The sequence below is a fragment of the Pleurodeles waltl genome, chromosome 1_2 (assembly GCF_031143425.1).
Source record: "Pleurodeles waltl isolate 20211129_DDA chromosome 1_2, aPleWal1.hap1.20221129, whole genome shotgun sequence".
Lineage (NCBI taxonomy): Eukaryota > Metazoa > Chordata > Amphibia > Caudata > Salamandridae > Pleurodeles > Pleurodeles waltl.
This window is the reverse complement of record NC_090437.1, coordinates 107613239-107635773: the sequence shown is the minus strand read 5'-3', so window position 1 is coordinate 107635773 and position 22535 is coordinate 107613239. Positions and strand designations below refer to the sequence as shown.

Genomic DNA, 22535 nt, shown 5'->3' with positions numbered 1-22535 from the left:
ATATACTAAGAAAGTGCAATGAGCTACAGTCCCCCACCCAAGGATGTGGAATCGTTTGAGGGGAGCTGGATGAACTAGGAACCCCAAGAGGTGAGTACCAGAGTGGCCCCAAGTGACCAGGAGAGCAGAAGTAAGTACCTGGTTTTCCACAAAACCGATAGGAGCAGTTAGAAAAAGGATTGTGTAAGACCCAGACCAGATTGGAAGAACCCAAAGGTGGATTCTGGCAGAAGAGGACCTACAAAGAAAGGGAACCAAGTGCAGATTGTGATGGAGTGTCTGAAGGTGGCAGGAACCACTATCCATCCATCTGTGGATGCAGGACCAGGACGATGAGGGACTAAGAAGACCAGCTGTTTAGCACAGGAGATTAAGAGAAGTCCCTGAAGCAATGCAGATGATATCCCACATAGGCTGTCAGGTTGCAGTGGGTCAGGGGTGCTGGAGAACCACCAACAAGCCTTGGGAAATGCAAACAAAGAAGACAACGAGTTGCAAGGCTGAGGAGGACCAGCAAGGCCCAGTGGGCTCGACCAAAGGAGGGGAGTCCAGAGTGACCCTCAGAAGTCGGGAGAGTCACCAGAAGAGGCCCCCATTGGCAGCAGGCACAGCAAGTTGCATTAAGGCACACTCAACACGCCTGAAGAGGAGTCCCATGTCTCTGGAGCAGCAGAGAGGAGACTGTGCTTGGCAGAAGTGCTGGGGGTCAGGGCCACACAGAGCCTGAAGATCCCTTGGAGCAGGAGCCATCAAAGCCTTGGTAGCTGCAAGAGTTGCGATTCACAGGGGTATTGTCCTGCAAGAAGAAGTAGGGGGTTACCGTCTTCCAAGCTGGCAGAGAGGACCAAGGGGACCACTCCAGACCACCACCTGTGATGCAGGGTCCACACGGGTCCGGAGGAGAGCAGATCCACGCAGCTAGTTGTTACTGCAATTGGTTCCTGCAGATGCAGGGGAGTGACTCCTTCACTCCAAGGGAGATTGCTTCTTACATGGAGACAACAGATGCTATTCAGAATGGGGTATGAAAGAAACTCTTGCAGTAACAAAAAAAAATGGAAATCAAGAGAACAATGTAGGGTTTAGAGTCCCAAGAACTGAATGGAGAAATTAAATAACAGTAACCAGATTGCTATTCACACATCCTCATCACATTGCAACTGAAGAGGGTCATAACTAGATTTTGTGCCACCCCCGTGCATGATAGGCTTTTGACAACTGAAATGTACACTACTCTTGTAGCTACTGTACTGCAGATTAAGAAACAAGGGGAGCATGTCAGTGCAACTGGAGTGGTATTGCTGGGGCATTTTGAAAGAATGGTAGGGAGACAGGCTACACTCAGACTTGAAAGTAAATGAATCATTACTCTAGAACCCACTGAGATGGAACACGTGCAACTGATTGGAGTTTCCGTTTGTCTGTTTTGGATTTTCTTGTTTAATTTGCTAGGGTTATTTTGGGGGTGAGATCCAGGGAGGAGACAGGGATGTGTAAGCCATACAGGTATGACATTTATCTGAATGGTAGGGCAAACCCAGATACTAAACATGAGGGCACTGGTAAAAGAGACACAGACAGAGAGACAAGGCATGCAGTGCCGGGGGAAGGAGGGTGTTGAAGATCATATAGGTAAGAGCGATAGAAAAAAAAGTGCATCATCTAGGTCTGGACAGATGCAGCGAGGTGAGTTCTAAAAAGCAGAATGGATAGTACAATGGGAAAAACTAGCATCTATACCACTAGTAGAGGTAGTTTGTGCCACAATAAGATGGTGATGCAGTAGCTGCATAACAAGCATTTGCAATGCAATAGGTCTCGCATTAGCGAGAGTTAGAGCTGTTGGCGTTGTAAATGATAATGACAATCTCACATTTGGGACCTTAGAAATATTTACCCATGCAGCACATTAAGCTTTTATCGAAATAAACTGCATCTGTGCATTCCTTCATACAACTGGCATTAGACTGTAATGGTCTGAACAGCCCCTACAGAGCACCGCAGTAAAAATAGCACTTGGATGAAACATTGTCATATAAACATATTCAGCCCCTAGAGGGCATAATCACATAAAAAATAATGATATAGATTATGGCAGTGTAATCATATATTCAGCCCCTTGAGGGCATAGTGTTTTACACATTTTCAGGCCTAGCAGGCCTTTTAAATATCATTTAAATGTGATGTCAGCGACACAAGTGCCTCAGGTCATTACTAGATGACTCTGTAGAGTCAATAGCAGAAGGTGCAGTACCACTGGTTGTGGCTAGAGGTCCCTGTAGAATCAAAAACAGAAGGTGCTGTCCGTGTTGGGCCAAATTACTTAGTAACGTCTTGGGATCAATTATCCTTTTAAGTATAGTGTAGTGCATTACACATTTGCAGTCCAAACATGACTGTCAAAATACTAATACCAACAAAGCTTTTATAACACAAACTCCTCTCAACTATAGAAACTAATGTTTCAGTATGAGAGAATTTAAATGTAAAGATGCACTGAGTGGTAGAAAAGGTTATGATATTTGGGCCCCCTCTCACCAAGTGTGACCCACAAGATTGCCTAATCAGAAAGTACACATTATTCTAAATGTTTTGGTGGGAAGGGAGGGGGGGGGGGGGGTCCATTGACCTTGAACCTCCACAGGCTGAATTATGGGAACAAATGTGTAGTAAAACAAATGCCTGCAAAGCATTATGGGCTAAGTTTCCATGAATACATTAAACCTTTATCAGAAATAAATTATGTTTGTTCATTGGCAGAAGTTGCAGTACCAGTGGTGGTGGCTAGATGTCCCTGTCGAGCCAACTAAGTCAGTACTACCTTAGAACAATTATTCTAGCGATATCGGGAACAATATCAGGAGTGCGTAGCACACAGGTCTGCAGGCCAGGTGGAATTATCAGGATACTAACAAGGCCCTAATAACACAAACTCCTCAGCTGTAGAAACAAAAGTTTCAGGTACCAGAGAGTTTAAATATGTATTGAGTGGTGGGAGAAGTTATTATATTTGGGTCCCCTCTCTCCTGAGACCCATAAGATTGCTTGTTCAGAAAGAGACCATCATTATTAATGTTTTGGCGGTGGACCCATTGCTCTAGAACCACCATAGGCTGAGTTATGGGCACAAATGTGTTTCCCGAGTGCAGTGAATATTGTAGTATCATCTCTCCCGCTGTGCGGGGGGAGCCTGAGGATACATTCTTAGGTTAATTTCATGATTTATATTGTTAGAAAAAAGTACAAAACACAGTTACATACTTGTTATTACTGACTATGTAAAGTAAGGACCCAGTGATAGGCAAACACAGAAAACGAACTGCACGCGTGAACATGAGTGCTGACAAACACGAGAGGCAGGAAACGAAGAAAAATACTCCGTCCAAACAACAGAAAACGTGATGCGTAAGTAAACTGTACTTGGCCGGTGCTCCTCGGCCAAGTACAGGAAGTGACCTATTGGCTGCCAAATCACTTAGAGGCTCGACCTAAAAAGGATCAATGTAGTAACTTGCCCACACTCCTGTCTCCGTTGCTGCACAATGCAGTTTGCCCCGCTTTCTTTGTTTCAGCCTGCCCCCTCCATACTTCTGAATTTATTGTATCCTGCCCGCATCACTGTTGTAGATTGCGCTCCTACCCCTCCAGTGCGTCGTTACTCTTTGCAGGTGACCTCTACCTGTTACCGAATTGTGCTACGTCCAAACATTGACACTGCTCCTCCCTGAGTGTCAGCTAACAGAACAGTATGCACACGTATGCCATTGTGATGTTTGATTATGCGGAGCAGGGTCGGATTAGGATCACAATTAGGCCCGGGCACTCCCAAAAAAGTGTCCCACATTCTTGGATTACCCCTTTCATTGATCACCATTTGCTTAGTCTCATTGGACTAATTGTTGGAGAAATTTTGTTAAATTATGCATCTGAAAGCTTTTAGAGCCAATAAAGTTGGTGACAACTAGAAGTACTGCAGTTTAACCAGGCTGGTGAGGTGAAATTAAATGGTCACAACCACATTTCTGATTATGGTTCCCACCTGGCCGTTTTTTAGGGTCGAGCGTAAAGTGCTCTGTCCCTGGTGTAATCTCTTTAGGGGCTTTTAACCACGCCCATGTCACAGCCATCAGTTTGGTTGGTTCGTGGACTTGCCTTTTAAACTTCACTTGATTTTATTAGTGAAAGGCATGCACACGTCATGCCTTTTCAGTGTTTAGCTCTCCTCGAGTGCATCGGCCAACTGCTGAAAACATACGAGGCTTGATGTTTTCCATATGGCTTCTGGACTACTTTTTATTTCGTAAGTAGCGCAATATCGCTGGGCACTAGTGGAGCGATTTGCATGACATCGACCCTGTTACATGGCTATTTGCACTTTTGCAGGTTACATGGATAATTGCACTTTTGCCGATACGTTTCACTGTGAGCAGACTTCTGTTTCCTTTTGTGTGTCTGCTTTGTGCTCATGGTGGCCGTCAGCTCGCTTATGTGAAACTGCTTTAATTTTCATTTTACTTCATGTGGCAAGAAATGTCTGGTTAGGAGTTTATAACGCTAATAGCTTTAACTCCTTGTTACTTGCTAGCGCTGGCAAAGCCAGTAGTACATGTTTCAATGCGGAAGACATCATTTTCTCTTGTACAGCATGTAAACAGCCTTTATGAAGGCTGTTTCTAAGAGATGCTCTTGAGAAGGGCAGGCACATTTTCTTCTGCCTTAACAGCTTTCTCTCTTTTATTTAGAACGCTGCTTTAGGCTACCAAGGCAAATATCAAGGTCTAGATACACAAAATATTATACAGTGAGGCTACCAAAATCAGAAACTTACTCGACCTTTACATTACACAGTTTATTGACAACAGCAACATTCCTGTTAAGATGCTGGCTAGCGTAACAATGGTGTGTACATCCGGTCTGAACAGAATATGTGCAAAAACAAAGTACTTTGTTCTTGTTGCTGCTTTTCTGTTTGTTTTGTGACGTTTCTGTTAGTTTCACACGTTTGCATTATATATTTGGTGCTACACAACAAGCACTGGCACAAGCGACAGGCCTGGAGTTGGGAAGCTTGGGCAATGGTAACGCATCTTGTTTACTCCAAACATGTTACAAAATAAACAAACAAAAAATGTTGTCACCTACATGGAGTGATCATACATTTGCAATAAAAAAAATGCATTTTTCATAATTTTAATAGAACAGTAGACGTGTTTTCTAGCAGACGTGCATACTTTAACAAGCATTTGCAATGCAACGTGTCTCGCATTTGCTCAAGTTAGAGCTATTAGAGTTGTAAACCCCTAACCGGACTTTTCTTGCCACATAAATTGAAAGAAAAAAACAAGAGCGATCGTGCTATGTAAAACCCAGTGTGATCGCACTGAAATTGAAAAACAAAAAACTGAGCTCGATTGCGCTATGAAAAGCCCAGCCCAATCGTGCTGCGTGGAAAATAAAAAGATAAAGTAGTGCAGAAACCAAGCTGAAAACATGGAGCCTTGTATGTTTTCAGCAGTTGGTTGGTGCGCTCGAGGAGGGCTAAACACCGGAAAAAGCATGACGTATGCATGCCTTTCACTAATGAAATCAAGTGGATTTTAAAAGGCAAGCCCACGAACCAAAGAAAGTGACAGACATGACATGGGCGTGGTTAAAAGCCCAAACAGAGATTGCAACAGGGACGGAGCGCTTGTTCGCTCAACCCTAAAAATAGGAGCATGCCTCAGAGGATTGTTTTTCTGCCGGAAGGTCCTCCTGGCACAAAAGCAATCCTGCATGGAACTTGAGCACCCTTGCGACATGGTGCCTGCATTGATGCTAGGCTGGACTTAGTGCACCAGCTCAGAGGGAGACTAGTACTTCACTATATATTAGTAAATATGGCAAATTCCTGCCCTAACGATATGACGCAGCAACTTTTCTTGCTGCGTTTCACTGAATTGCATCAAATCTTTGTAAATCTGCCCCGTAATGCGAGTATAACAGAAAGACATTTCAATTAAAATATTATTTGTTCAATGTATTTCCTAACACTGTCTGTAACTTACACAGTAAAACGTCTGAGAATCAGGCCGTCAGATACCAGCGATCTGGGTGCATCACATGTGATTCTGCACACCTACAGAAGTATACACGAGGTGAGGTTAGGTAGGACCATTTTGTGAGTCTTGTAAAATCTGACCACCTTTAGGCAAACACTGCAGATGTATACATTTATGACTTTTTGTGCACTGTGATTTTACTATATTTTCTTGCAAACCATTGAGGTGTCCGGCAGCTGCATAGATGAGTGTAGGGAAATGCATTGTGAAATGTGACAAGAACGTGAATTGTGACTCTAGGTGGCGTTCTCGTGTTACTTGATTTCTTTTTCCCCTGACCCTTCTTTCATAGAATCCAGGGGCCTTAAATACATAAAAACATATGAGTGCATGCATGCCAGATTTTCATGTGCTGAATCAGGCGTAAACAAGTCACACATAATTGCATCTAGCGCTACAAAGTGGCAGAATGTCACAAGCTAGCACTTTACAATACAAATAACTTACCATTTTTCCAGGTGTAAATTGGGTTTACGCCGGGAAAATCCATAAGAACTGGTCACTCGTCACATCTGGCTCAATACCAGTCTTTGTTCGCAGTTTTATTTAGTGCGAACTTCTGCCAAGGACCTTAGAGTGCTTTACATGAGAAGCGGATGTCACATGTTTTTTTTTGGCACATGCCCCTTGTGATTTGCCCAGAATGGCAAGATAATGAGCTTGAGCCCAGGCCGGGATTCGAACTGAGCTCCCTCATTCCAATGATGCCATCTCTCTCGAGCTAGGTCACATCATCTCCCTAACCTACCTTACTTTGACTCAAACCGCTTTGTGTGACACATTTCCAAAATATGCACCCCTAGTTTTTTTTATTTTTTTTTACTAGTAATGAATTCACATTGCACGTTTATTTTACCGCTATTTAGTACAATATGATCTCCATTTGTGGACAACTTCAGGGTAAAGTAACTTCCAAAGCCGCAATGTAAACACAGAAGAGAAAGGAGCCCGAAAACAGCACTGACCGAGGCATCCTCCCAGTGAAATTATCTCAGACCTTACCTTGGAAAGGCCACAGACTTAGCCATCGCTAACTCAATAATTATATTGTGATGCCAGCAACATTTCAATAGTTCTTCTCGCCTGAGGGTTCCAACACATTTAAACAATAGGAAAGCCTTTTCTCTTTACATCTCATGACTGCACCACAAACTCTTCCTTTATTCATAACAGCGAGATCCCAAGGTGCGATAGGCATTTCCTGTTGCTTTTGATGACAAGTTTTCTGTGCTCATTCCAACCACTGGGGATTTAAAAAACATATCTGGCACGGTTCCGGTAGCTGGAAGGCCTAAGATGACACTGTGTGCAAACAATATGCTTTCGCTGCAAGGGGAACACGTTTATTTAATTATTCAATTAATAGATTAGCGTCAAGATACTTTGTTACACGACATTGCAACACAAAACAAGCTTGAAGAAGTGTGAGGGATTTGTTTCCCACCAGGCACACTTTTCTGTAAAAATCACATAGAGAATGCGAATGCACCCGACACAAACAAAACAAATTCATTTAGATAGGGAATTAAGATCTGTGAACTTCTCTTCAGATCCCAGATAGAGAAAAAGTAGTGCACAAATCGGACGGAAAACAGCGAGCCTTGTATGTTTTCTGTACTTGGTCGATGCGCTGGAGGAGGGCTAACCACCGGAAAAGGCATGACGTATGCGTATCTTCCACTAGTGAAATCAAGCCGATTCTAACAGGAAAGCCCACGAACCAATAAAAGACACTGACGGACGTGGACGGGGCTCTGAGCCCTTTTTAATTCCTAAAGCGTCTCGCTAGCGAAACGCATGCGACGGACGCTCGACGCAAAAATTGGGTACAGAAAGTCTCTCTAATATTAATGCACATCTAATATGGAAAATAGGATACTTAATGACACAAAGAAAATGTACTGTTGAATTTAGGTTACTTGTATCTGAAGATTTAGTTAAATACTCCAGGAAGTCTAAAATAAAGCATAAAGAATGAAAAGTCATTTAATAATTGTTCCCTTAAAACTGTTGCTGCAGACACTAGTAATAAGCCAGGGCTACTAGAGGTTGAAGTGCTCGCTGTAGGTGAAGGGGGCAGGGGGGGGAGGAGCACTGGCCTTCCAGTGTCTCAGCTCTCAATTTAATGTCTTCTCATCTGAGGCCTTCTTCTGGGGTTTTGATTTTAACATAAACAGTCTGATTTTGATCTGCTAACAGTGCCCAGGCACTAGGATTTAATATGACAAGATTCCAGGTGTTGCCAAAGCTGAGATTTCATGCCTGTCTTATCCTTGCTAGCTGCTGGACTGTGATTCCTCAGTTTTGTAGAGGATATAGTTAAATTCTAATTTCCAGGTTCAGCGTAGCAGCGTGCAAGCGCTGCATTTCCAACATGTTGGTATGTATCTGGGCTTTTAACATTATGTGAAACTGATTTTCAATTTATTTGGCAAGAAAAGTCTGGTTAGGAGTTCACAACACTAATAGCTTTAACTCGACCAAATGCAAGACCCATTGCATTGCAAATGCTTTTTTTTTTTTTTTTTTTTTAAATCAATATGACTGTTATTTTGAGTCCTCGTTATTTATCACGGCTCGGGCCTTCGCAGAATCTTTTTTGTTTGTGTAGTTTTATATAGCGTGAACTCTGCCCAAAAGTATTGGAGACATTTACATGAGCACTAGTTACACTGCACAGATCAAACTCATTTTTATTTTTATTTAGGCCTTGAGTAAGTAATTGATTTGCCCACAAGTACAGGATTCTGAATGATGGGACTGGAAAGTACTTTACAGCCTTTCTATTTTTTTCTTCTCTCTGGAGAAAGGTGGCCTCAGAGTGAGGGCCATGCAATCGCACCCCCAAATGGCACTAGTGGCGAGGTGCCAAAATCCTCTGCATACTCAGTGGGAAAACTGCTGCTGGGCTGGGTCAGATGGTGGCGGGGGGCTGAGGTGAGAATGGCCCAAGGCTGGCTCACGTGGGTGAAGGCAAGGCCACGATTAACACACATTACAGTGGTCTGGCGGGGGCCTGCCAGACTGTGAGGCTTTGTGGGCCGGTTAGCTGAGATCCTAATAAAACTGGCCTACCTGTGACTCTGAGGCACCAGCCCTTCCGCCAGTTCCAGACTGCCCGCCTTCTCAATCCGGCCCTGCGGAGTCTGTTTTTTTAAGTCTACTGGGGAAGAGTTGCAGACGTCACACCTGTTTGATCGTCAGGCTATATTGCCTGTTACAGTGGGAGCAACGCTAAAATTCATGAGAATGTTTTGCTGCCAATTGGAAAACATTACGCCTCGTGTGCTCCATGCACACTGGACGCCACACACACCAGGGTAAACAAGCTAAAAAGGCAGACCAGACCTATAGGCTAGATTTTGCTGGAAGTGATTGCTAGTGTATAACGAGTTTAGTTACCCAATAGACCACGTGTATAGTAGTCAGGTGCCCAGGAATCAGTAAGCAGGACATAAATCCAAGGCTATAATGTATTCAAGCCTCTCCTTATCCCCCCCCCCCTCTCCACCCCTCTACCTCAGGTGACGTCAGAAGCTTAGAGTTCCCGCCCATCACTTTCAAGAGTTTACATTCTTCTCCTGTTGTGACTTCCAAAGATATGTGCAAACAATTCAAGACAATCTTTAATTTGGATTTACCCGTCACTGTCCCAGTATCCACGCTGTTCACCTCAGAGGTGTACTCTGAATGGTATGTCAAGCGCTAGCATCTGGCACAAAGTTGTTCGCATTAGCAGCTGTGGCCATCGGTGCTTGAACAGACTGCTTGTAGTTTCCTTCTGTGCCCCACTGCACATCTATACACTGCCTCCTCCAATGGGCTTGGAGTCATTCCTTGTGGTACGATCGTATCCATTTACTCTGTCCGACCATGTTTCATGTAGGATATGTCAGTAAAAACATTTGATGGAAAAAAATAACTCCACTGAAAACTTGGTTTACGCAAATGAGGCAGTTCCATTTTAAGAAAATTAGTACGCCGTAAGTGTTGCGAAAGAAAAGGCACACTTTTCCCAGAAGCCCTCAGTATCCAATGGGCGTCTCCTTTGAAAATATGTGGACGTTCACTTTAAATGGATTGCTAAGGTTTTGGATGATATCATAGGCCTCACTGCAAACTGATGCAACAAAATTCGACGGCATACTATAATCACGAAACTGCTGCGCTCAATTTGACAACCCACCCCCAAACTACTTAGAATGTGTCATGTGTGTCTTTATAAACAGTGTACCTTGAGTTCATTGTCCAGTGGTGTTACTTGTGGATCAGTGTTTTATTGCCTGACACAAGATATTGTAGCACAAAGAAGGGCATAAAGATATAGAGTGATTTAGAGCATGAGCCGTTGTGGTTAGTGTTTTTTCATAGCTTAATTGTTCCAGGTAGAGAGAACAGTCGTACAGAAAGATGACAACATGTTTTATCCAAGGGACTTTGTCAAGGCTTTGTACAGATCAAAGTAGTTTGAACGGCACAAAATATAAGGTAGATTTTTTCAAAGGAAAGACAACAACTCCAAATGGATTATGGCCGTGTGTATGTATGTCATTTGTACTTCCTAATTAGGCATCTGCATCAGTTTCAGATGGACCATATATGTCAGGGTTATTAGTGGATGTAAGTGATGTCTCCAAATAGAAGTAAAGTGGCAAGGCTATGGTAGGCCACTAGAAAAAAGTTACTTACCTGTAACTGAAGTTCTCCAGTATTGGAATCTTTCATAGATTCACATGCTTGAATCCTTCCCCGTCGTCGAGATAGGACTCCTCAGTACCTGAGAAAAGCGATGTCTTAATAGACAAATACGTTGTAGGCCTTTAGTTTAACATCATATCACAGTACTTTTTTTTTTTTTAAAGGACCACACATTAGAGTCAACCAATCAGGTGACACCACCCTTTAGAACCCTCCTGAGAGAAGCTGCCTTCTTCTCAGATTTACAAGCACTAGTGCATATATATATATATATATATATATATATATATATATATATATCATTGAGGGAAATATGGGTGAGCTTCTCTGGGGAGGTGGGTGAGTCGCACGTGAATCTATGAAAAATTCCAATACTAGAAATTCACAGTTACAGAACTTATGTAATATAGATTTACATGCTTGAATCAGAATAGCAAGCAGTGAGGAACACACATTTTCCTCTTTTTTTAGCTCTTTTCCACACATAGGAAAGATGCAGAGGCTACAGAGAAAATTGTGCATAACACAGAGTATGTGGCCGGCGTGAAGATGGAAATGGCTCACCTTTATTGAAAGATATGTCTTAGCACCACCTGTCCCACTGCTGCATGTCTCTCATGACTTCTGTATCCAAACAGTGTTGAGTGAAGGTTTGTGCATTGTTCCATGCTGCTGCACGGCAGATGTCAGGCAACGGTACTCCTGCGAACAATGCCATGGACGTGGAGATGGCTTGCATGGAATGTGCATGTACTGCAGAGTTCAAAGGCCGGCCTGACTTTTGATGACAAACAATCACACTGGAAATCCATCTGGATATGCTCTGTTTTGGTACAGGACAACCCTTGCTAGGTGCACTGTAGGCCAGTGGTTCCCAACCTTTTTACTTCTGTGGACCCCCACTTTATCATTAATGGAACTCTGGGACCCCCACCGAATCATCATTGGAATCTGGGGACCCCCACTGAGTCATTACTGGAAGCATGAGGCCTAATATGTCAATATTTGTTAATATTTTTTAATTTTGTAAGCAGTCGCGGACCCCCTGAGAAGGCTTCGCGGACCCCCAGGGTTCCCCGGACCACAGGTTGGGAACCACTGCTGTAGGCTACAAAGAGCTGATTTGTTTTCCAGAAGGCTTTAGTCCTGTCTAAGTAGAACTTGATGCATCGTTTGAGATCTAACAAGTGGATGTCTCACTCGACTGCAGTCTGAGTGTTTGGAAAGAATGATTCAAGGATTACAGGCTCAGTGAGATGAAAGTCCATAGGGACTTTAGGAATAAATGTTGGATTAGTACACAAAATGACCCTGTCTTCTCTAAATTTAAGGAACAGCGGTTGGATGGCAAAAGGCTGAACCTCACTAATCCTACATGTAGATATGAGTGCAAGGAGTAGAGCCAATTTCCAGTGAAAGATACTTCAAGTCCGCTCTAAGGATGGGCTCGAATGGAGCTTTCATCAATTGTCCTAATACAATGTTAAGCTTCCATGTCGGAGGAGGGGCTCTGACGGGGGGGGGGGGGGGGAACTCTGAACAATACCTTGAGAAATTGCTTAATGATACTGACAGACCACAAAGATGGTTTATCCGATTATCTTCTAAAATGGCAACAGTAACAAGGTGCACCTTAAAGGAAGCGTTCCCAATGCAATAGGTAGGGCAAGATCTCTTCTGGAGACGAGGAGATGAGATGCACTTCAGCAGTTGCACACCACAGACAGAAACTCTTCCCCTTCAGGCAGTATGTTTGGTTAGTACTATCCACCCGAGCCTTGGCGAGTATGTCTCTGCAGTCCTTTAGAATATTCAGATGACTACATTCTTGGAATTCAGGAGCCAGGCTGATAGACTGAGGGAGATGGGATCAGGATGCCAAACCTGTCTCTGGCTCATCGTCGGTAACAATTGGATCGGTTTGAGCCTGATGGGAGGATGCACTGATAGTAGGAGAAACTCTGTGTACTAGTGTTGACGAAGCCATGCAGGGGTTATTAGAATGATCTGACAGGGCATGGCTTTCAATCTGGTTGAGCACTCCTGGAAGGAGAGGCATTGAAGGAAAGGCGAAAGCACATATGCCAGACCATGCAATCGACAAGACATCCCCCCATTACCCTTGATGGGGATGCCAGTTTGCGAAGAACTGGCATTTGGTATTCTGTGGGGTCGTGAAGAGATCCAGACTCGGCTTGCCCCACTAGAGAAAGATGGAGTCTAGAGTTCTCTGTCCAATTCCCACTCATGACAAGTTGTCCTGGTGTCTGCTACAACGTTCTGGTGCCCTGGCACGGGTTCCACCTTCAGGTGTACTGTGCGGCAGATACACCAGCTTAGCTGATCCTCTTAAGACGGCAGGCAAGATCGAATTCCTCCCTGTTTATTTATGTAGTACATTGTCGTTGGTTTGTTTGTTCTGACAAGCACTGGAGAATGTTTGATCTTGGAAAGGAAGGCTTGCAGTGCTAGGTATACTGCTCTTAACTTAAGAAGATTTGTGTGGAGGCCCTGATGTGATGGAGGCCACTTGCGGCTGACCTGAAGGTTCTGGAGGTAAGCTCCCCCTCCATCCAGGGATGCATCCATTGCTATGACTAGTGGGGAGGTTTGAGGTAAGAATGGAAGGCCCACTGAGATATTTGCAGGGTTTGTCCACCAGTCAAGAGACTTGACTATGAATGGAGTTACTTGAATGATATCCCCAAACAATTCTGTCACTTATTTCCATTGGATATCCATTGCTTCCTGAAGAGGACACATATGTAGAAGACAGTATGGTATGACATGGATACAAGAGGACATCATGCCTAGGAGAGATTTGTAAAGGCGAACTGAAAGTGACTTTATTTTTTGCAGTTGTCCTGCTAGGGTTTTTAATTTCAACTGTCTCTCGAGTGTGGGGCAGGCCATATTGAGGCTTTTAACCAGTATAGCTCCCAAGACGGTTAATCTCTGTGATAGTTGGAGCACTGATTTGTCTGGGTTGAAAGTGTGCCCCAGCTCGTTGAAGAGGCGTAAAGTAACTGTGGTGGACACCTTTGCGGAGTGTTTGGTGGGACCTTTCACCAACCAGTAGTAGACAGGACTGATGCCTCTGTTGCCCGAGATAAGCTGCGACTTGTGCTAGGCATTTGGTGAAGATGCAGGGAGCAGACTTTAGACCAAAGGGTAAGACTTGGAACTGAAAGTGATTGCAGACTATTACAAACTGCAGGAATTTTCAGAGCCTTGGGTGGACGGATATGTGAAAATAGGCATCTTGGAGGTCTAAGGAGGACACACAATCCCCTTTGTTGAAGCGCTGCAAAATATCTTTGAGTGTGACCATGCAAAACGGTTGTTTCTTGAGATATTTGTTGAGTTCTCTAGTTGAGAATTAGTCTCCAATGACGTGGCTTCTTTCGGATTAGGAAGAAACAGGAATGGACCCCTTTTCTGTTTTGGGAGGAGGGAACTCTCTCTAATGTCCATTTTGGTAATATGGCCTTTACTTCCAATTTGAGCAAGTGTATATGCTTCTGTGGTGTTAGAGGGGGTCTGTCTTTGTACAAATTCTAGAAGGTGTCCAAATTGAACTGTGTCTAGGACCCACTGGTCAGTAGTTATCTGCTTCCATCGATGTAGGTGGTTGCCAGCTGTCTAAGTCTGGTAGAGGCTATGACTAAGACACAGTCAATTTCAGAGGAGGAAAGTTGACCTTCCAACAACACCTTCTTTGCTTCCCCTCTGATGTTTTCAGGAAACTCATCCAAATATTGGGATATATCTGACCATAACTGTGTCATATATGCTGAGGAGCGCCATGGAATTTGCAGCTCTGACAGTCAGGGCGGACATTGCCGAAAAACGCTTGCCTATGTTATCAAGAAATCTGCCATCTTTATCAGGTGGTTCTGTCAGAGGTATGGAGGGGTCTCTTGATCTGCATTGTGCTGCCTCTGAGATGACCAAATCAGGTTTAGGGTGACCTTTTAGGCAGAGAGGAGCATCTTCTGGGGCTTTGAATTTCTTGTCCAGTTTGGGCAATACTGCAGGTACGTCAATGTGCAGGATGCCGCTTTCGACACTGTGATGATGGAGATATTAGAAGTCATAGTACAGACTGTAGACACCTTTGTTGATGTCAGTTGATGGTGCGGAATCAGTTTTTTGAAGGTATGTTTCACCTAAGTTGGCGGCATTGGGGGCTGTTAAGTCAATTTCTATGTAGTTTTTGAGGGGACATCTGACTTCTTTGGATCCTTATGTGGCAGTATGGTGCATTTAAAAGGCGATTTTAAGGGGCTGTGATGTTTTACAGAATCCTCAGCAGATTTTTTGGATGCTGTTTTAGGAGGATGTGAAGAGTTAGGGTTGACTGGAACCTCTCTAGCACGCTTCATTCGTGTTCTAGAAGACATAGTGGATGAGGTTTCGCTTTCATCCTCAGAGGCAAGGTTGTCTCTAGATTTGAGCTTTTGCAGCCAAAGAAGTTGTCTTCACTCACGGTCTTTTAAAGTTTTTGTAGAAAACGTGCAACATACCTTGCAGTCTCTAGTCTTGTGTTCTGGGTAGAGACAGTATATACAGTCCTTGTGAGGGTCATCTATGTGCAGCATCCTCTTCATGCATGTGCCTCAAAGTCTAAACAGCCCTTTTTTTGGTGTCCCTGACATATTGGTTGTTAGGTTGAAGCACTAAGTTGTAGAACATGGCTTCTCTGAAGTAGAAGAATGAAAATGAAGAAACAATGCTTCTGAAGTAGCTGTGACTGGAAGAAAACTGAGCAAAGTTCAGAGGAGATTGCTTAGCAAGATGTGCAGTGGAAAACCTGAAGGAAGGCAGCTTCTCTCAAGAGGGTTCTAAAGGGTGGTGTCACCTGACTGGTTGACCCTAAAGTTTGGTAATTTTTTAACAAATGACTGATATGACCCTAAACTAAAGGCCTGAGGCCTACAATGTATGTGTCTATTAAGACATTGCTTTTCTAAGGTATCAGGACTCCCATCTCAACGACAGGGAAGGATTGAAGCATGTGAATCTATGAAAGTTCCAGTACTGGAGTAATGCAAGTACGTTTTTTACTGAATGTTCCTCATTGTGTTAGTCAGAGTAGTCAGGGCAACAGTTTGTGCAATACTGACATTATTGCAGGGATGTTGATAAGTGGAACATACACAATTAAGGAGAAATCAATAATAATAATGCTACACACTACTCTGCATCACTCTACTCTACGTCACACTCTATGCAATGCCACTAACCTTTAGCCATGCTGAACAGAAGCCACGCTTCTGTACAGCATGGCTAAAGACATTGGCAAAGCCAATAGCTCTCACATAGGTGGGACCTATTGGCTTTGCCAATGATTGTTCCTTATAGAGGTTTCATTACTGGAACACATTACATAACCAGTAAAAATCATTAAATACTAGATGCTATCCATTCTACTCACCTTTGATATGAAAATAGTATTGATCTTGGGATTGTGCTTGAAATTCTGTAGGATTTGCATTCTCTCTCCCTGGGATGTGGGTCCATAAATATAGGGTCTAATAGAAATAAGAGTTAAAGTTATTGCTTTTAAATGTTTTTGATTTATATATCATTCATGAGCGTAACATGGTATAACATAAAATATAAAATATAAATGATGTGGCAACAACAGGACAGGGAACATAACAGGTAACCTGCAAACACTGGTGTCACATAAAAACAAAACGATTAACAAATATTCAAAAGAGATGGCCAGTACCATGCACATTATCTTGCCACAGGTGATATGAGAGGTTGGAGATTTATCATGCCATAGGCTTAGAGTCCTATTTATGCCAAGGGTGAAGAAAGATATTGCTAACACTAAGACAGGAAGGAGACGAGAAAAGGAAAAAGGAGACGAGAAAGGTAAAAAGAAGGATTTCATGCAAGAGTAGCCAATGCAGCATTGGTGTACTTACATATGTTTGGAGTAATATTCTGACCCAATATTTATGATAAGAGTTTTGGGCAATACATTACTTTAGAGGGTGACGGTTCAATATGTATTTGACTGTAAATCTTTATTGCATTTCATTGGTATTTACTTTTGGATAGGAGATTTCTAGAACCAAGAGTGAGTTCACATTTGAGACTCTATGCCACCCATGTCCACTGTGTACGGTGCATGAGTTCAACTGCTTTTTCCAGTTGGAAAGGATACCTTTAATCACCAGAGCCAATGTCAGAACTATTAGAAGTATGCTACTCATTAAAAGTTCAAGGCTAGATCGATCAGTATGAGGACTAATTCGATTAGGGATGATATTGAGAGGAATCATGCCAATGATAATCTGCCAGACCTCATTTGAAAGCTTGATGATGATGATGGGTGACCAAAAGGAGTGTATGGCGCTGCTTGTCAGAGTTTGATATATTCCAATTAGTATTGATGGTGCACTTAAAAGAAGGTCACCCTAAACTCCTTACACTTAGTGATAAAATCACTGATAACAGTTTTAATTTATATAAGGCACACATCCAACAAAGTCCATTAGAAGTCAATGTTCATGTCTTTATTCTTCAACTCAGAAACGAAAATTCATATCTTTGTTCTTCTATTCTTCAGATTTCCAGCTGTTCATTGTCGATTGCCATTAGAACTCGCCAACACGTGTTTCATCAGGGGTGTACCCCAAGACTTCATCAGGGCTGTAATATGTATATAGCATGTTGTCTATACAGTACTTATAAACGCAATAATATTCCATAGCAAAGGATTTTATACATTTCTCATGCAAAGAGTGGGATCAAACTGTGTTAATAGTAAATGCCAGTTGCCATGATAAGTGACATAAAGTGAAATTCTGAATTCTGACAAATGCATTCATTGATTCATTTGTGGTGATCAAACCAAGTAACATAATCATGCACATAGGAACAAAAATGAGAAGAACATTCAGAAGTGGAGAACTAAATACTTCAACAATATTATAAATTATTCATTTGTGGTGATCAAAATATGTAAAAGAATCATGCACGAAAGAGCGCTATATTACTGAATTTTCAGTTCAAAGCAAATCCCCCAATGAGCAAGCATACACATCTGTAACCATGCCCTTAATTAACTGTGAAAACATTAGGAAGCAATAAAGTAAACCCTCCACCTAACATAAGGTACCTGTCTGCTCGTAATTTTGATTTTGATGAATTCCTTATTATTCTATTTTAATTGATAATGGCTGCTGTAATGAGACCAATAGGAATAATGACATCAGATATCCTGAGAAATGAATGTAATACTTTAAAGTACAAACCACACCCTCAGTCCAGCTATTACTAAATTACCAAAATTCTATTTCATCAATACTCTATTAAAGTTCCAACTACCATTTGTACGACATGTGGATTAAATTGTCTGGTTTTGCTCAGCATTGGTGGCAAGGATATCAAACTCTTTTTATGCATTTTGTATGAACTGCACAATGCTCTATTCCCAATCACACAATGTGATTGGGAAATGGCATCAGTTATTCTTGATTTAAAGAGAGATTCTCTAATAATTAACCATTTATTTATAAAGTGCACTATTACTACCATAAGTCTTACTTGTGCTAAGAAAAATAGGACATTAAAGAAACACAGAGGAACCTAGCGGCAGATTATGGCTAACCTGCTCAGGTCTTTGCTAAGCGAAAAGATGGGATTATTATGGAACAGTAAGGGAGTTTTCTTTGCTCTTAACACCAATAGAAGAGAGGTTCAAAGATCTGGAACCCGAACAAGCGCCCTCCTGTACATGCCTTCTTGACATGGTGGACAGTAAACACATGCTTATTTTCAGAATGCATAGCCTTTACAACTTGGAGATTTTAGATTTCTACTGGTTGTAAAAGACTACGGGCAATACAAAGGGCTGTAATTTTTACTGTGTTCAATCAGTGGCCTGTGCAATGCTCACTGGAGGTCAAAGATGTGATCACGTTTTCAAAGATTCTGAACTACTATACCTACACAATTCTGCAACCATTGCCACTTAATCAGAAGGTATGCTGGTATACCCAAATACAGACCGTTATCATTGATCTTCTGATGGAGAGAGACAATGATTTAGGAGACGTCAAAATGCTACTTGCCAATTTTTACTTTGTTAAATCTGGTGTTAGGCCTATTAAAAAAAATGATAGATTTGTGATGTCACTTTGCTCAATTTGTTATCACCTCCACCACATATCACTCATTCACCATTATACCTTTCTTTGTAATGTCATTATCAGCTTCAGAAATGTATGATACTTAATGGTAGGTAGTTTGGAGTTGCTGAAACATTTGGGATTTTAACAGATTGGATTATTATTTGGGTTGGGTGGCTACTCACCTCAAGAAACAGTCATAACTCGTCAGGGTGAGCCCTTAAATTAACTAAATTAACCAGAACTCAAACCTCAGGTAGGTATGCAGAGCAGACAGGCATTAGGGCAATGTGTAAAGCATTTATGCAGTACTGAAACAGTAATACAATTGAAATGCAACACAATAAAAATCCAAACCCGAATTAAAACATAGTAAAATTGAATTAAAAAAAAATAGAACCAAAATGAAAAAAAAATAAAAAAAAATAAAGAGAACCTGAGATCTGATTTTTTTTAATTTCAAGTAGGAGTAGCGCCAAGAAGCATAAAATGCCAATTATAGTCAATGGTTGAAGTAGACCAGAGCACAACTTCAGGCTGACCGCAATGAAGCGCAGGTCAGATACACCCACCTGGTTTATCCTGATGAAAGATTTTACTTTAATATCACACAAGAGTAAACTTCTAAACCCCCTCAAGAACCTCGGGGCAGGCACTTAGAGAAGCACAGGCAGCTAAACAGCAGAATCCAGTTGTCATTGTCAGCTAGGTAGTTGCAGCAAAAGACCTCTTGTAGCTTGTTGCAGCCATGTAACTTTAGCAGGAGGTCAAACCTTATGGTCCTTGGAGTCCACTTCTTTATCCTGGGTAAACGAGGGAGAGCAGGTCCACTCCGCTAGGCTCTTCTCAGGTCTCAGACAGTAGGTTCAGTCTTCTTCTGATGTTCCTTAGGTCCAGGAATGTTCTGAAGTGGGTGCATGGACATGCAATATTTATGCCTAGCACAAGCTAGTAGGTGGGAGTGACTCCTGGATATGCCCTAACCAATGAAATAAATGTTCCTGGGGCCACCCCTGACCTGTTGGGGCATTTTTAAGAAGGTGGAAGTCTTAGAGCTAAATTTAGCATAGCCAGAGGGGTGAGGGTGTGTGATATGCTAATTCCAGCCACCCTCACATCTAGCACTAAAACCAGTTTGGGGCAGTCACTGTGCCTCCAATATACCCAGAGCCGGAAGTCTATATATAAAACTCCAGCAGACCTGCCAAGCAGGATTTGAAGGAGCAGACACTGTAATTTCAAGATGACCATGTTACTCACCTTTGGTAATGCCTTACCTGGTAGAGACTATCTAGCCAGAGATCCCTTACCTTAGAATATTCCCCAGGCACCATACCGGAACCGGAAACTTTTGGTAAGTAGATCCTCTACATGCCACTAGGTGGCGCTGTCCAGCTCCATGTGAGGTAATCGAATTGTCCCCGCCGGAAGTGATGTGTGCGGTGCGTATATAGGTACCACCCCAGCACGCTGACATCCTTGAGACTTTCCACACCAGAAGCGCAGAGCCACAAGGAACACTGACCACTGGTGCCCTAAACTAGGGCCCTTAAAAATAGGGAACAGCCCTTTATTCTAAAATCTGCTTGCAGAGCGGATAGTTTGGATGGGGTGGTAAAGAATCTGCGCCAAGATAGAGTCTCTACCAGATAAGGCTTTACTAAAGGTAGGTAAGTTGCTCATCTAGCCGCAGATTCCTTACCTTACAATAGAAACCCAAGCAATACCTCCCTGGATGTGGGGCTGCGATACCGATGAGACTAAGAAGTCCTGTAGGTCCAAATGGGTAAAGTGACTGATGTTGGACCTGACTGTCCAGGCAGTAGTGCTTCATAAATGTGTGCAAGGAAGCCCACGCTGTTGTCTGACAGATACCCAGGGCAAGAACTCTGCAAGTTAACACAGTTTTTGCAGCCTTGGCTCTGGTAAAATGAGCTCGCAAGCCTGCAGGTTGTTTCTTTTTGGCCAATGAGTAGCAGATCTTGATGCAGAGTTGTATCCATCATGAGATGGTCCATTTCTGCACTGCCTTCCCTTTCTTTGCTCCAACGTACCCCACAAAGGGTTTATCGTGCAGCCAGAACTCTTTTGTGCAGTCAAATTACAACAACAATGCCCTTCTTGGGTCCAGTCGATGGAGTCTTTCCTCTTCTTTATAGGGGTGAGGGGGGGCATAAAGGGTATCTAGAGTGGATTGGCCAATGAGAATGGGTGTTATCACCGTTGGTAAAAAGGTACTGTGTTACTTACCTCTGTGGTTTTCTAGTACTCAGAGCTCCCCTCTACACATTTCACTTACCTAGGTGGGGTTCCTGTATTCACATTCCATTTTTTTACTATATGGTTGGGTTCTCTCTAGGGTCACTATTGGTCATTATTATTTGCAAAGTTTTCTAACCTTTTCTATGCCTATTTTGGATTACTAATGTACATAGTCACTGTGTTTACTTACCTTCTAAGGAAACATTGCCTTTTTAGTAATTTTGGTATTGTGTCACTAAAATAATGTACCTTTATTTTGTTAACACTGTGTGGTTTCTTTCATGTGTGTAAGTGCTGTGTGACTACAGTTGTACTGCATAAGCTTTGCATGTCTCCTAGATAAGCCTTGGCTGCTCGTCCACAGCTACCTCTAGAGAGCCTGGCTTCTATATACTGCCTACATTTCAATATGAGAGGACACCTAGACCTTGTATAAGGTGTAAGTACCTTAGGTACCTACCACACATCAGGCCAGCTTCCTACACATATTCCACCGAAACAATTTAATCAGGGACGGCCGTGGCAGAGGGCGCTCAGCTGGCTGCTTCTATACCCAAGGCCTTCCCAGAAGCTTCAAGAAGCCGCAGGATCAGTCCCGTCAGGGGGAGTTCTTTGCCACGGAAATAAGATATTGGAATCGTAACCCCAGAGGTTCTTCAAGAGGGCAGTTTCTAACCCAAGCAGGTGAGAGTTTGCTATTCTTCCCGACTAAAGGTGGGAGGCAGGTTGGCACAGTTCAGTCACAACTGGGAGAAGATCACATCCGATGCACGGTTCCTATAATCTGTCAAGGGCTTCCATACAGTTTTATTGGACTCCAGTTCAATCATCTTGACCATGTTTTGCTGACCTTTGCAGATGATCAAGTGGCCTTGAAAGACCAGGTGGTAGCGGACCTTCTGCAGAAAGAAGCAATTGCTTGAGCCCAACTCCACCTCCTGGGGTACTCAGCAACATCTTCCAAGTGTAAAAAAGAGATAGGGTGCAGTGACCAGTGGTCAACCTCAGAGTTCAATGGCTGGTTAGTTTATCTCAACTTCAAGATGGAGGGGATCCATCTTTTGCGCGATCAGCTTTGCTCCAACGACTGGATGGTGTGACTGAACCTGCAGGATGCATCCCTGATGGTTCCCATATTTCCTCCTCATGGCAGGTCCCCCCAGCTCCGGTGGCAGTATCAGGTGTACAAATTCACAACACTACACTTTTGGTCTGTTGTCTGCCCCCGGTTCTTCACCAGGGTCGCAAATCCGGTGATGGAACACCTGAGGTCCCAGGAATTCTGTCTCATTATATATCTAGATGACCTCCTGCTCCTAGATTA

The 22535-nt window shown here is 42.9% G+C and overlaps 1 protein-coding gene across 2 annotated transcripts in view; it reads right to left on the bottom strand.

Moving 5' to 3' along the window:
- Window positions 1-22535, bottom strand: part of ERCC3 (ERCC excision repair 3, TFIIH core complex helicase subunit) — a 733178-nt gene that overhangs the window by 200780 nt on the left and 509863 nt on the right. For both annotated transcript variants that reach the window (XM_069236738.1, XM_069236742.1), the window contains one exon: window positions 16237-16333. In XM_069236738.1, coding sequence (XP_069092839.1) covers window positions 16237-16333 — 97 coding nt within the window. The remainder of the gene's footprint in view (window positions 1-16236; window positions 16334-22535) is intronic.